At 52.6% G+C, this 15,861-nt stretch overlaps 1 protein-coding gene across 1 annotated transcript; it reads left to right on the top strand.

Moving 5' to 3' along the window:
• Nucleotides 1–149: 149 nt before the first annotated feature.
• Nucleotides 150–15,522, top strand: RSPH9 (radial spoke head component 9). Its single transcript, XM_059701584.1, has 5 exons — nucleotides 150–582; nucleotides 4,816–4,981; nucleotides 7,313–7,442; nucleotides 7,910–8,056; nucleotides 15,311–15,522. Exons 1-5 carry the CDS (start codon nucleotides 194–196, stop codon nucleotides 15,469–15,471), a joined length of 993 nt encoding a protein of 330 aa, XP_059557567.1. The 5' UTR covers nucleotides 150–193; the 3' UTR covers nucleotides 15,472–15,522.
• The last annotated feature ends 339 nt before the right edge of the window (nucleotides 15,523–15,861 follow it).

Raw genomic sequence — 15,861 nt, 5'->3', positions numbered from 1 at the left:
TGAGGCCTCAGTAAATGTAAACGATATGGAAGGACTCGGGAAAGGCAAGCATATCTACAGAATTGGGCTGCACTGGGACCGCTAACCTCACACTGTTTTAGGGGAAACCACGCGGATGCCGGGAGAATTGAGCACATCTGTCACCACTCGGGAAAGGAAGAGGGCGGGAGCTAGAGAGTACCCAGGCTTCTGGATGGCTCCGAGGGGAGCAGGGCTGGCCGGAGGCCCCGGAAGGGCAGGACCACTGGCTGGGCGCAACCCTACTTCCTGCCCGAGGGGAGGGCGGGGCGTTGGGTCTCCCTGGAGACGGCTTCCCCTAGCAACGGGGAGGACGTGGAGCCGAGCGGCTGCCGACATGGACGCGGACAGTCTCCTGCTGTCCCTGGAGCTGGCGTCGGGCAGCGGGCAGGGCCTCAGCCCGGACCGTCGGGCCTCGCTGCTCACGTCCCTTTTGCTGGTTAAGCGCGACTATCGCTACAGTCGGGTGCTCTTCTGGGGCCGCATCCTCGGCCTCGTGGCCGATTACTACATCGCGCAGGGCCTGAGTGAGGACCACCTTGCACCGCGCAAGACACTGTACAGGTGGAGGCCGAGGCCGCTGGCGATACGGAAGGGAGGGCCACTGGGGGCCTGCAAGGAAGAGTGGGTGGTGGTAGGAACCGGAGGGGCGGGGGCTACGGGGCAAGGAAGCAGGTGGAGATGGGATTTGCAGAGAAGGGAATTGGGGGCGGGGGGTGGGGCGGGGGGGCGGAGCGGGGAGGACCCGAGGGGCGGGGAAGTGGGTGGACGCGGTCTGAGGGCGGGGCTCTGGAGGACACTGCTATGCTTGGGGCGAAGGGACGCGGGGAAACTTAGAGACGGGTGGGTTTTCAATAGAGTCTAGGGCTCTAGGCCGAGGACCCAGGCAGAGCGAGGCGGAAGTTGCTGGATAATGGAGACCTGGCTTAGAAGCCAGGGGCAGCCTGGTGCGGGCGTGTCTGGCTTTGGTAAGAGTTGAATTTGGAGAAGTGTCAGAAGCTCCCCCCCCCCCCCCCAGGGGTTGTGTGGAGCTATTTGGAAGCATATCCAGAGCCCATCTTCCGCGGAAGTGTCTCACAGCCCGAGGCTCCCTAGGAAGTAGCGAAGGACTGTGGAATGGGAGGAAAGGGATTTAGAAATGGGGAAAATTACTTGGACACCACCATTCAGGACCATGCCGCTGCTTTTTGACTCTCCCAGCGTTGATGGGGATTCAGTGTTACAAAGCAGTCTGTTAGGCGCAGGAAGTTGGGGACTTCATTTATCTGTCCACACATCAATCCAGCACTGGTTGGATGCATCCTGACTTGGGGTTACAAAGAGGGCTGAGACCAACCCCATCTCCAAGTTATTCACATCTTAGGGAGGGAGACCGATGTGTAACCTGGCAATTACAGAAAAGTGTGTTAAAACCAGAATAGAGTTGCTATTTCTTTTTTTAAAAATGTTTTTATTGATGAGAGAGAGAGAGAGAGACATCGGGGATTGAGCCCACAACCTGGGCATGTGCCCTGACCGGGAATTGAACCAGAGACCTCTTGTTGCATGGGACCAACTAAGCCACACTGGCCAGGGCAAAACTAGAATAGAGTTGTACACAAAGGGAGAACAAGGTGGGCATTCCCCTAGAGCAGTGATGGTGAACCTATGACACGCGTGTCAGAGGTGACACACGAACTCATTTTTTTTGGTTGATTTTTCTTTGTTAAATGGCATTTAAATATATAAAATAAATATCAAAAATATAAATCTTTGTTTTACTATGGTTGCAAAGATCAAAAAATTTCTATATGTGACATGGCACCAGAGTTAAGTAAGGGTTTTTCAAAATGCTGACACGCCGAGCTCAAAAGGTTCGCCATCACTGCCCTAGAGAGCAGTTAAAGAAGATCATTACGGAAGTAACTTCTTTGCCATCTGAAAGATGACCAGATCTTCAGGAAGGTGTGGGGAAAAGGCATGCCAGTTAGAGGGAACAGCTATGACTTGTTGGCTGAAGCTGGCTTGGAGTGTTTGGGGAACAGCAGGTCGGTAAGCATAACAGTGGCAGCAGAGGGTGTTATGTAGAACTGGATGGAGAAGCCGAGAGGTCTGAGCCTTATCTGTAGGCTAGGGGGAGCCATGGAAGGGCTATAAGCAAGAGCCTGCTTTGATCTGAGTGGGCAGAATGGCCACAAGCGGGTAAGCATTTAGAAATCTATTGTAGTGTCCAGCTGAGGGAATTGAGGAGGAGAGGGCCTGGGTTAGATTTAAGTGGTACAACTGTCAGGATTTGTGACTGGGGGAGGTGAAGAAGAGGTCAAAGCTGACTCCTTCTAGCTGATGCCACCCACTGGGGGAGAATTCAAGAAGCAGGACAGCCCTAGCTGGTCTGGGTTAGTGGATAGAGCATCAGCCTGTGGACTGAAGGGTCCTGGGTTTATTCCGGTCAAGGGCACATACCTCAGTTGCAGGCATGATCCCCAGCCCTGGTCAGGGCGCATGTGGGAGGCAACTGATCGATGTGTGTGTCTCATATCAATGTTTCTTTCTCTGTCACACCTCTTCCTTTTCACTCTCTCTATCAATGGAAAAATATCCTTGGGTTAGGATTAGTGCTGTAAATGTTTCCCTCCACGTCCCGTGTGGTTCAGGGTTCAGGATCTGGAAGAGGAGCCGCACACAAATGACATGAGATAATTTGGGAATATTGGGGGGCCAGGCGGGTAAGTCCAACTCAAGAGGAAGGACTTGCACCGGTGCTCAGGCTGGAGGACAGTTTATAGTCAGAGGTAAACAAGGCAGTGGTTACCATAGTTACACAGTTCTTGTGAGTTTCACCTGTTTTGACAGTAGTTACACTTCTTGCACTTCCCTCAGCCCATTAGCTTCCCAGGTAAGCTCTGGGGAGTGTTATAAGGTCAAGCCTAATTATGCTAAGAGGACTGAGCCCTCTAAGCTGGGACTTGTTTGTGACTTTGCCAGCAGGTCAGTCGGACGCTCAACCCTATATCGGTTCCCCACAGTTTGCAACAACAAAAGAAGCTGATCGAATCAAAGGAGGGAAGACCTAGTGAATTGGGTGTGTGGTGCCTGGGGGGCAGAGTGGTAAGGAGGTGTATTAAAGTACAGATCTGGAGTCCAGAAGAGAAATTCGAACTGAAGATAGAGATTTGAGACTCATTTCATTTTATTCCATAAGATTTTCTTTCTCCAGCACTTACTGTGTGCCAGGCATTGATCTAGGCACCAGGAATTCATTGGTAAATGAGACAAAGTCCTTGTGTTCATAAAGTTTACATTATAGTGTGTGTGCAGGGAGGCAGACAACAAATAAGCATGTATTGCTGTCAGCTGGTGCTAAGTGGTAAGGAGATAGAGAGAGCAGGAGTGGTTACCTCTTTAAATAAGGTGGTCAGGGCTGGCCTCTGATAAGGCAACATTTGAGGAAGACCTGAAGCAACTGAGTGAGCTATGTGCTTATTGGAGGGAAAAGAATTCCAGGCAAGTGCAAAGGCCCTAAGGCAGGCGTGTGCTTAGTGTGTTTGTGGAACCCATATAGGCTGCTGTGGCTAGAGAGGGGTGAGGAAGGGGCATTGTGGGAAATAAGGTCAGAGAAGTAGGGGCTGGAGACAATCACGCAGGCCTTGTGGGGCATTGCAAGGACTTGGTCCAAAGGGAAGTCATAGGAAGGTTCTGCACAGACGCATGGTCTGGCTTAGGTTTTAACACCAGGAGGAGTGAGTATGGAGGTTGGGAGGCCAGTTAGGAGGCTACTGCAGTAACCAGGCAAGAGTAGACGATGCCTTGGCCCGGGGGAAAGCAGTGGAGGTTGTGAGAGATGGTTGGTTGGTTGGATTCTGGATACTGATTAGTCACTAGCTAGGGCTTCGGGAGCCAGTTGGGTGAGACTCCAGAGGGAAAAGAGGGGTGAGAATAGATCCCTGGAAATACTTAAGGCACTGGAGCAGGGAGAAGGAAAACCAAAAGAAGTAGGAATGGAAATGCATTTGTTGTCTTTCAGGGCAGCCCATGGATAACTTTCTCCTAAGCAGTTTCTTGGGGTGGTGGTGGGGGGAGGGCAGAGATCACGCAGCACTGGACAAAGGGTGAAAGTGGGGGGAAGGAGGACTCCCAGAGGGCACATTGTTCTGAGATTATTGTTCAGAGTTGGGGCAGAGGAGGAAGGGCTAGGAAAGGGCATTTTCTAGAGGGGCATGGATTTGAGGGCTGTTGTGAGAGAAAGTGGAGAAGTTTTTAAATTCAGAAGGAGGCCATAGAGAGTGAAGGGAGAAAAGATGAGCAGAGAGCAGGCTGGGGACACAGGGCCTGAGTGAGAGGGGAGGGAGGATGTCCTCTCCCCTCGGGAACTGAGAAAGAAGGGACTGGGCTGGCTAGTGCTCCTGGAGACCTCCAAGGAGGAGAGGTCCTGGAGCCTGAGGAACGGGGCAGATGGCTGTGCTGTGGACTCAGTAGGCAGACTGAGCATGAATTAGGGGGGCCCGCCAAAGCAGAGGCACCTGTAATTGAGGAAAATTCAGCTTCCAGAACTCATCCGGAATCTCATAGTCCAGATATCTAGGAAGAATCTCTTGGCATTTCAGCATACAGGGACCTTTTGTGACCTTTAAAAAAATAAAATTGAATTTGCATCACATATGGGGGTGGGGTGCACCGTAGACACGTAGGGCTTCTAAGGGGAAAGGTGTGACTCCCAGCAGTGTTTCTTGGGCCTCACCCTTGGGAGAAGAGGAGGTGGCAGGAAGCCCGAGTGGGAGGGGGAGTTGGAAACCAGGGTGCTGTGGATGTTGTCGGCAGCCTGAACTGCATGGAGTGGAGCCTCTTGCCTCCTGCCACAGAAGAGATGATGACGCAGACGTCTGTGGTGAAGGGCCGCTTCATGGGGGACCCCTCCCATGAGTATGAATACACCGAGCTGCAGAAGACGAACGACGGTGATAAGGTCTTTGAAGAAGAAATAGTGGTGAGTGGATATGAGAGGAGGAGGGCCTGAGGGAAGAGGGCGGGGGCGTCCAGAACCAGCCCAATAGAAATACGGTGACAACAACATAACAACACCCCCCTGAGCAACAGCGTGGCTCTGGGGCAGGGGCAGGGAAGAAAGGGTCTGTGCTGAGCTCTGGGGTAAGGGCATGGGCACACGCTCTTACATTTTGTACCAATTTTTGTTTTCCTAGATAATACATTCATATAGTTCAAAATTCAAATGTACAAAAAGGAATATAGTAGAGTGTCCCTCCCAGTGCTGTCTTCCAGTCACCCAGTCCTTTTCCTGGGGGACAGTAATGTAACCGTTTTGCATGTGTGTGTCCAAATCTTGCCACTCAAAGTGCAGCCTGGGTCAGACACATTACTATGCTCTAGGCCAGGGGTGGGCAAACTTTTTGTGAGTGCGTGCCAAAACCAGCAAAATCTCTGACTCAAAATTCTTCTGCGTGCCAACCCTAATTTTTCGAGAACATGTTACGCCTACTTGATATCTCTTAAGGTGTACGCATGTGAAGAACCTTGAAGAAATAATAAAATTCATTCGAGTGACAAAAACACAGTATATGATGATGAAAAATACATTTATTTTTTAATGTATACATGTACACTAATAATCGGACAGAAAACTTTATGACTCCGTTTGATATTATCAGTGGGACTTTTGCTGCTGCATCACTGATGACAGATTTTACATCAGGTTTATATTTTGTGACCTTCAGAGATATGCACAAGCTACTAGGTCGATATTAAGAAAAAATTGTAAATGGAACATTATAAGAGAGGGTTTCGCATGCCAGCAAAAGTTACTGGCGTGCCATATTTGGCACGCGTGCCAGGGGTTGCCCACCCCTGCTCTAGGCGTTTGAAATGCAGAATAATGGGGAATGGGGGATGAGGATCTGCATTTTAGCACATTCCCAGGGGATTCAAATTCATGTTTAAATGTGAGAAGCTCTGTCACCTGAGACAGCAAATACCTTACCTCCACATATTCTCTTGTTATCTTCCAAACAAAACAAAACAAATGGCAGCATGTTATACACACAGTTCTGCACCTTGCATTTTTTACCCACAATACATTTTGGAGATCTTTCCATATCAGTGCCTTAAAGCTCCTCCCCACTCTTTACCATGTGTGATGCAACATAATTTAACCTGTGATGTTTTCATGGAAATGGAGGTTTCCAAGGCTTGGCTTGGACAAGCAGTGATCCTGTACATACGCCATTTCCACAGTATGCAGTCTGTCTGCATGACCAACTCCTGGAAGTGGAAGCCAGGTCGAAAAAGTAAGGAGCCCAAGTCTTGAAACTAGACAAACCCTGAATTCAAAACACAGTCTTTGCACTTGAATCTAGGTGATGCCCAAAGCCTGGGTCCAACACCCACCCCTTCCCACCTGACAAACTTAACTTCCCTACAGTTTTATTTTCTGTAAAATTTGGATCATCGTATTTGCTCCCCAGGCTTGTGCAGATTAAATGAGATGACATTTTTTGAACCCCCTAGCCTAGACACTTATTAAATATTAGTTTCCATCTCCCCCTTTGTAAAGAATTCCAGTTGGTAGCCCACGGGAAATGGGGTCTGAGTGACTCTGGGGGCCCTTGGTGACATGTTTTCCCCAACGTCTCTATGAGAACCTTTTGCTCAGGGTTGCCCTTGACATTGATTGTAACCAAATCTCATCGGCATAAAGATGTGATAATATGGGGTGATGCTTTGTCAAGTCAAAGAGTAGGATATGAAACTATAGAAACTGATTCTAATTGTGCTTTAAATATATCATAAAAAAAGGATAGAAAGAAGTATACCAATATGTTATCACTAATTATCTTTAGGAGGTAGGATTATGAATGCTTTTAATTCTCAGGTATACTACAAAATATTTCTGATTACCCAAGTAGTCTACAGTAAGCATGATCGCTTTTATATTTTCAAAAGGCAAAATAATTAACATTTAAATCTGATGACAAGATGGTATGCTTCTGGAAGGGTACAGAAACCATTAACTGTGGCTGCCCCCAGTGAGGGCAATTGGGGGACGAGGGATGGGGTGAGAGAGATGGCTTTTTTTTTCTTTCTAGTTTTAAATACTGCACCACCAGTATTACTAATGTATTACTAATTTTAAAAAGAAAGAAAATCTTGATAGGAGGAGAGGGAGGGCTCACCCAGCATGATTTCTCATGGACCGAGTATCTGCACGGTGGTGACCCAGGCCGGATGGCTGTGCAGAGGGCCCTGCACCGGGGGTGAGTGGGCACAGGGCCCTGGCAGGGAGGCTTGTCTCCTGTCTCCTCAGATCCGGATCAAGGAGGAGACCCGCCTGGTGTCCATCATTGACCAGATCGACAAGGCGGTGGCCATTATCCCCCGGGGCGCCCTCTTTAAGAGCCCTTTTGGACCCACCCATGTCAATCGGACCTTTGAAGGTGAGTTCTGTGGCACCTCTCTCACGGGCAGGAGGGCATCTCTTCCCAAGCATAGTCAGACACACATGTGGGAGTCTGAGCAAAACTGCCCACCTCCTCAGAAAAGCAACAGCCGTGACCACATCAGTTGGGAGGATGTGTCCAGTGACCTGGCATCGGTGGTTGGCATGGCGGACCCAGTCACTGGGCCCTGCCTCGTTTCTGCCTGCGGGTGGGAGAGCATTTGGCCACCTGGCTCTCAGGTCTTTCCGTGGGTCTGGCCTCCCTGCCTTTTCCCGCCTTCCTCCTCATTGGTCTCTCCTCATTGCAGGATCTGGGCCAAATCTGGGTGGAGGGAGCACTGTTCCCTCTTCTCCCTTCAGTTCTGTCAGTAGTTGTCTGAGTCATTTGCAAGCTCCTCCACGTGTCCCCCATGCACAGAGGAAATGAGCTGTGGGGTTCCCTCCCCACCTGCTACCTCTTTTTAGGACTGACCTTGTCTGAAGCGAAGAAGCTCAGTTCCTACTTCCACTTCAGGGAGCCAGTTGACCTGAAGAACAAGACCTTGCTTGAGAAGGCAGACCTAGACCCCTCCCTGGACTTCATGGACTCCTTGGAGCATGACATCCCCAAAGGTAATAGCCTATTACTTGGAGGATCCTGGATCTGCCCTCAGGCCAGAGCAGGAGGCCATGCACCTGCCATTCTCCTCTGAGAGTGGGACCAAAGCCTGGGTAGGAAATGGTTGAGTGTGGGGCTTCCGCAGGGTCCAATACAAGTTTCAGCTCTTAGGAAGCAGTGGGTAAATGTTTGCACACAAAAGGGTTGTCTTCCATACGCCTTCACAGACAAGAAGTCTCTCAGTGTCTCCTGATTTTCATATCAATCTTGAATAGAGACGTCCATCCATCTGTCAGTTTGGGGTTAGATCCGGTGTTTGGTACATAGCTGGTGCTCAATACGTAGGTGCTGATTGACTGAGCGTCCCCTGCTAAGGATAGGAGTTCTGTATATTTGCCTCCTGCTGCGTGTATGGGACTTTTAAATCTTAAAACATACGGCTTCAGAGGCCTTCCTATGCTTCGGGACACACCTGGCCCAGGCATGCACCTTCGGGTGGTTGGGCCACAGAGACCCATTTCCATCACCTGAGTACATGCCTGGGAAGATGCTCTTGCTTGGATGCCGGACCCCAGGGCAGGTGCCAGGCTCTGGGCAACCTGGGGCGCACCCAAGACACTGACTCAGCGCCTCTAACTCTTTCTGTCTGCACGTCTGCATTGCTGAGACCTGGAGGGATTTGTTGTTGATGATGGCAATGATGACAACAACATAAAAGCAGAGGCACTGCTTACTGTGTGCTGGGCACTGTACTCAGCCCTTTCTATACCTTCTCTCATTTTAAGATTCACAGCCAACCTAAGAGGTAGATATTGTTATTATCCCCATTTTATAGATGAAGAAACAGGGGCTCAGAGAGTTAAACCCAAGGCCACAGTGTCAGAGAAGGAGACTTCAGGACTCTGGCATTAACTGTGGTATCAAGGAGATGGTGCCCCCCCCCCCCTTTTTATCCTCACTCGAGGATATGTTTTACTGATGTGTGTGTGTGTGCGTGTGTGTGTGTGTGTGTGTGTGTGTGTGTGTGTGTGTGAGAGAGAGAGAGAGAGAGAGAGAGAGAGAGAGAGAGGGAGAGAGAGAGAGAGAGAGAGAAACCAATGTGAGAGAGAAACATCACATTGCCTCCTGTATGCTCCCTGATCGGGGATCGAATCCAAAACCTTTTTGGTGCATGGGATGATGCTCCAACTGAGCCTCCCTGTCAGGGCGATGGTGTTTCCTTTTAACATGTTAGGCGCCCAACCAGTCACCGGTGACTGACACTATATTTGAGGAGCAATGAGGCACCCAGTTGGGCTGGAACTCAGGGTGGAGGTGGGATGGCAGTAGTGGTTAAGGTGAGGGCTCTGGAATTTGACATCCTGGGTTGGAATCCTGAATCTGTCACTTGCTAGTTGTGTGACATTGGATAAGTCCCTCAGTTGCCTTGTGCCTCAATTTCCTCATTTTAAAAAGGGGAATAATGATATTTTCTACCTCACTGGGTTGTTATGAGAATTAAGAGTTAACACATATAACACAAAATAATTATAACAGTGCTGAACGCATAAGAATTCACATAAAAATTATATATATATTATATATATATATGCTTGGTGTGTATTCTTTTTTTTTTTTTTAATTTTTCAGAGAGAGAAGAAGGAAGAGGGAAAGAGAAACATTGATGTGGCTGCCTCCTGCATGCTCCCTACCAGAGACAGAGCCCACAACTTTTTGGTACAGGAGACGACTCCCAACCGAGCCATACTGGCCAGGACTTATTGATATATTTTTAGTGGCAAAAAGGCCTTAGAGGTGGGCAGGCCTAGGAGGGCCTAGAGGGCCAAGGGTAGGAGGCCTAGATCAAGGCAGTAGGGGCTTCTGGTGTCTTGTGAACAGGTCTGTGATAATAAGGGAGTGGTGCCCGGATGGATGGAGAAGTGGCAAGCCAGAGATCTGGAGGCATTTCAGAGCTACTGCAATGCCCAAGGGGCCAGCAGTGGGCCCCAAGTGGGTAAGGGCTGCCAGCAAAGAATGGCTACGCTGGCCTTGGCCACATGGGGGTGCTCGAGGCAAGCCTCCCTGGGCATGGAAAGGGATTCCTGGACCTGTGGGGGAGATAAAGGTTTATAGGGGCTGGGGCATTTCTCACCCATGAGACACCCTTTCCAGACTCCAGTTATCTCCTCCAACTCTGTGCTGTCAGCCGCACATCCCAGGGGGTTGGGGGGGATGGTTGATAAAGGGAGCCAGGAATGTTGTGATGGTGGGACCCAGCACCAGGGGCTGAAGGGTGGGGGAGAAAAGTGCTGTTAATACCCCTAATCTGGGTGCAGCAGCCCCACTTCCCAATTCAAGGTGAGCCTGGAAAGCCCTGCTTGGTGCTGACTTCTCAGCCCTCTCACCTGCAGCTGGATGGCCAGGGCCAGTGGGTGAGGCCCCGTTCCCATCGTGCTGGGTGATCAGAGGGGCTAGCACGAGAGTACCTCCCACCCTTAGAGCCTCTTCCTCTGCGATGGGAGGGCAAGGAGGGTGCTAGGGCCTTTGCAGTCAAGACCAAAGCTGGCTAGATGGGCTGTGGGGGTCCAACAGTCTTCCTATGGGAATCCCACCAGCCCTGTCTGCCCTGCCGCTTGGGGCAAAGGGGACACAGAAGGCAGCTGTCTCCCTGCAGCAGGGGGTATAAGATAGGGAGCATTGGGGGTCTCCCTAAAGGATGCTGGGGCCACCCTGTTATGTCCAGTCAGCAAGTGACTTTATCAGGCCCCTGGGAGGTACAGGATCTGGGCCTGGGAGGTGAGTGGGTAGCAGTGGCCTGAGGCCCTAGACCTTCTGCTCTAATGGTGGACCTCAGGGCTGAAGGATCAGCTGATGGTTTCACATCCCAGTCCACTCCAGCCTGTCGCTCTTTCCTCAGTGCCGGGGCCTTGGGAGTTGAGGGCTCCTGGCATCTCCTGTGTGTGTGGGCCTGAGGGGAGGGATGCTCTTGGACTGACCCTGGGAAACCTCACAGCTCTGGGCCTCCAGCTCCCTTCCTCCCAAAGCCACCATCAGAAGCCTCCAGGAAGCCAGGCCAGTCCTTTCTCACGACGGCTTGGTGGGGGCCATGGTGTAGGATGGAAGTGTTGTCAGGGAGAGCGGACACTGATTTCGCTCCCAGACTCCCTCCCTTATCTGCCAGTTAAAGAGCAGGAGGAGCTGCTGGGAGGCTTCTCTGCCAGGCAGACAGCAGAGAATGGGCTGGGCTGCTGAGGCAGCCCAAGGAAGAGTTCCCTGGGACACCAGCACTGGCAGGCAGGATGGAACTTCCTGCCCAGGAAAGATCATTAATTCCTTCCTGGGTCTGAGGCAGTCATTCAGGGGACTTCGTGTCACTTGTGAGCAGGTCTGGCACAGGTTGGAGGTCAGTTTGGAGATCAGCCCGGGGCCAGGCTGGGGCCAGGATGCCCTGCTGAGCTGTCCTGTCGTGCCCTGGGTCTGCAGTTTTGTGGGAGTGAGTAGCTTTGGGAGCAGAACCATCCTCCTGGTGGATGCAGGCAAACAGCTAACAGTTGTGAGTTTGGGCTGCAGCCAGGGGAAACGGAGTGCCAGGTCAGGAGGCCAGATTTCTAGATAGTTCCCTGCCAGTCCATGCTCCTTAACCTTTCACTTCATCAGCAATAGCCACTGAGCAGCTATTACGCTCCAAGCACTGGGGACATCATTGTGAACAAGACAGACACCATCCTTGCCTCATGGAGGTTTGGAAAGATAAATGAAACAGATGAGAAGTGGAAATGTAAAGTAGAAGGTGCCTCACCAATGAAGTCAGTGTCCTGTGCAGAGAGGGGCAGGCAGAGCAGCAAGGGAAGCAGAGCGGGAGGGGTGGAGGGCAGGGCTTCTCTCCTTGCTCCACTCTGCACTGGAGCTGACACCTCTCTCAACTGGGGGAGCCGAGGCTCCAGCACGAGAGCCCTCAGCAGCAATGCCCAGTTCAGGCAGCAGAGGGCAGCAAGGGGCCTGCTTGCCTGGAAAGCAGCCTTTAAAAATGTGGTGGTGGTGCTTGGGGAGGCCTTGGCGGGGACAGGGGAGAAAGGGGTCAGGAACATTGGAGAGTTGTGGGGAACATGGGACCCTCGATCAGCCTTCTCTTGGGGGTGTATACAGGTGGCTTCTCCTACCCAGTCCCTTGGAAGCCTGGCTAACAGGTGCTCGGCCTTCTGAACCCAGGTCCTGACCGTACCAATCAGACAGGGCGCTCTTCCTCCTCTCTAGGACCCTGCCCACCCCACAACCTCTAGGGCAGTGGTTCTCAACCTTCTGGCCCTTTAAATACAGTTCCTCATGTTGTGACCCAACCATAAAATTATTTTTGTTGCTACTTCTTAACTGTAATGTTGCTACTGTTATGAATCGTCATGTAAATATCTGATATGCAGGATGGTCTTAGGCGACCCCTGTGAAAGGGTCGTTGGACCGCCAAAGGGGTCGCGGCCCACAGGTTGAGAACCGCTGCTCTAGGGGGTTTGACCATACCTTGTGGTCCTTGGTGGTGTCTGCTCTGAGACGGAACCTCATGCCTATTTTTGTGTCTGAGACAAGTTGTAATGTGCTGGTTTGAGGGGTTTAAGCTACCTGCTGCCCCAGACAGCCCTGATCCCCAGCCTGGTCCCCAGCCTGGTCCACTGTCCCCATCAACGGAACCTCAGTGCTTTGCTGCCTTTCTTCCTGGAGGGCAGGAGAATTTAATTGAGAGAAGCATACTCTCGCCTGAGGTTTCCGCACTAGCAAGTTGGGTGAGAGCCTGGGGCTCTGGGCACCCAGGACTTGCTGCAGATTGCAATAGGCCCTGCTCCTGGTTACCGGCTCGTTCCCCAGCATAGCCTCTAAAAGCAGCTTGCAGAACGGAGTGGGTGCCAGGGGGCAGGAGGGGAGCTTTGGGGAGACTGGGCTGTGAACTGAGACACCAGGGCCACAGCAGGCTGCCTCTCCTGGAACCCCAGAGGGGCAGAGGCAGCAGCAGCTGGCTGGGCCCAGCCTTTCCAGCAATAAGAGAAGTGGGTGAAGGTGACAAGCAAGTGCCTGGCTTCCCAGGTAGACACTACGTGACTCCTGGCACGTTGAGAGTCTGTGTGTTTCCTGGGCAACCAGCTGAGCCAGGAACAAGGAGAGGAGGACAGGAGTGTGACAGGAATGCAAGGGAGGGAGGGAGGCAGTGTTGTTGGCTGGCCCCTCACATGCCGCTTCCACACTTGGCCAGCACCCTTCCGCCTGCTTGGCGCTGCTGTTCCCCTGCCCCCGTGGGGTCACTGCATTTCTCTAGCATCCCTATCCGTTTCTCCTTGCTCTCTGGAGTGGGAGTGCGGGGAGCCCTGCTAATAAGCCTGGGCCCCTCAACTGCTAAAGGAAAGAGATGGCCAAACCCTAGATGGGCAGGTTGGTGTAAGGTTGGGACCCAGCCCTGGCTCAGGGTGTGCCAAGATGCTGGCAAAAAAAGAAAGAAAAAGAAAAGATGCCGGCAATAGTGAACCGATGAGTGGTCTAGGCTGGAGGACACCAGGACCCATTTATTCAGAGCAGCATTTGGCTCAGGCAGCTGCAAGCTGCCCTCCCTGGTGGGCAGAGCCTGCTTTCTTAGTTCAAGGGGACTGTATGGCTGTGAGCAACGACAGGGAGGGACGGTCCCCAGATGATGCTCTGGGCACTGGGTGGGGGTGACTAAGGGATGTACCTTCCTGGGGTCTGTGCTTCTGGCCAAAGGCTGAATGCAGTGCCCTGGAATCTTTTGCTCTGGCCTGTCCCACTCCCATTACCCCTAGACATGTTTTCTGAATGACTGACTAGGAAAGCAACAGGCAGGGCCTTAGGCCTCTTGGGGCAGGTCTGGGAGGTGGAGGACTTCAGGTGCTCAGAGAGGAAAATTGTAGGAGCCACGGGAAATACTCCCTTTCCCTGACCAGGAAAGCACCCGTCCCCCTTCCTAGGCAGTGCCCCAGCCAGAGCTCGGGTCCCCCAGGGGGAACTCTTCTTGATGTTGTCTGGCCAGCACTGTGTGGGCCTAGGGGAGTGGAATCCCTGTAGCTTCTACTTCATCATCTCTTGCATGGGTGGCAGCCCTTGGTGCAGGCCTCTGAACAGAGCTGTGGTGGGCTCCCCGCCAGCCTCTCCTGAGGCAGGCCAGGGCCAGCTGACCTACATGCACCAGAAAGCTCTGGCTTGGATTTGGGCAGGTGACGGCACCCTCAGCAGGGCTGAGCTGCCGTCAGGGCCAGGGGTTCCTGGTGGTCAGGGTGGATACAGGGTGGCCCCTGGTGGGTGGAGACTGAACTGCGAGGCTGCTGGGTGTGGAGTGACCAGGGTGGGCCATGGTTGGAGGAGGCCTGTGGGAAGCTGGGGCAGCAGGAGCCAAGCAGCCAGGCTGAGCTGGCAGCCGATGAAGGCCTCAGCACAGCTCTCAGTGCATCACTGGCTGGTCCAACACCAAAACCTTCAAAGCATTTGCCTTTCTGGCAGGGTCTGGAGCTGAGCTGCGGCTGGGCCCGGGAGGGGCCTCGGTGCGCAGGGGAATAGAAGCTCCAGATCTGCATCCAGAGGCGATTTTCCCAGGCTCCTTCCTCCCACACAGCGGCTCCCTCCCTCGGTTCTGGAGATGGATCAGGTCCTTCCCGCCAAGTCCTCATGGCCGCACAACTCAGCCCTGGGCTGGGCCGCTCCTGTCTGGGGAGCAAAAACCAGGGCAGGACCCAGGGTAGACAAAGGCTCATTAGCTGTAGCCCAAGTCCCCTCCCGCCACCAGCGCCCAGTCTACCAGCAGCCAGAGAGGGCTACTGAGCTTCAGGCCTGAAATGGTCAAACTTCTACGTGAGCCCCTGGTCAGGTCTAATCTATCTCAGAGCAGAGGCTTCTGGGACTGGGTACGAGAGAGCAAAATAGCAAGTGGGGGAAACTGCACTAGGACTGAAGGTCACTGGTGATTACCCCTAGCAGAGCCGGGAGAAAGTCTCCCCAAACAGGCTCCAATCCCCTCTGCCTTTGGATTCAGCTTCCTCCCCCACTCAACCTTTAACTAGACTTGCTGACAGGAACAAAATGCACTCCTTTTGAGTTTCACCTCCTTTCATTTCCTTTGCCCTCCCCCTGGAAGTGGTTTTAATGAACAGTGAAATGGCTAAAAGGCAATCAGGAGGAGTAAAGTGCCGGGATAATTAAACTGTCTTCCCTTTTCTGAGTGGACCCTTAGCACCTGGGCCTGGCTGCCCAGGGAGCTGGGGCCTTGCACACTGAGCACTCAGGCCTCACTTCCTCCCCAGGGTCCTGGAGCATCCAGATGGAGCGAGGCAACGCCCTGGTGGTGCTGCGCAGCCTGCTCTGGCCAGGCCTCACCTTCTACCACGCTCCGGGCACCAAGAACTGTGGCTACATCTATGTGGGCACTGGTGAGAAGAACATGGACTTGCCCTTCATGCTGTAGGAGGGGCCGCCCAGGGACCTCGTATGTAGAGCATCAACATTATTTTCATACGTTTCAGGGAGTTTGGTCTGTTTGTTGGGTCTTGCCGCTTCCCCACACTCCACCTCCATCTGGTGTCCAGGCTCTGAGGAGAGGCCCAAGGAGCCGGAGACCGAACTCTAAAGCAAGTGGCAGAGGATCGGAATGTGCTAACAGGAGAGAATGGCGGGTGGAAATGGCTGTGGGAGGTGACGGCCAGAAGCCCTTTGAGGAAGGCAGCTCCTGGACTCACATTGGAGTTGTACACAGGCCAGGCAGACCTACTCGCCTCCTTGCAGCCCCCAGGCCCCAGACGAACAGCTGTCAAAACAGAGGGTGGGAACCTGTTCAGCCCATGAACTCCCTTCAGTT

The sequence above is a fragment of the Myotis daubentonii genome, chromosome 6 (assembly GCF_963259705.1).
Source record: "Myotis daubentonii chromosome 6, mMyoDau2.1, whole genome shotgun sequence".
Taxonomy (NCBI): domain Eukaryota; kingdom Metazoa; phylum Chordata; class Mammalia; order Chiroptera; family Vespertilionidae; genus Myotis; species Myotis daubentonii.
The sequence above is the reverse complement of the archived record's forward strand: the minus strand, read 5'-3'. Positions and strand labels throughout refer to the sequence as shown.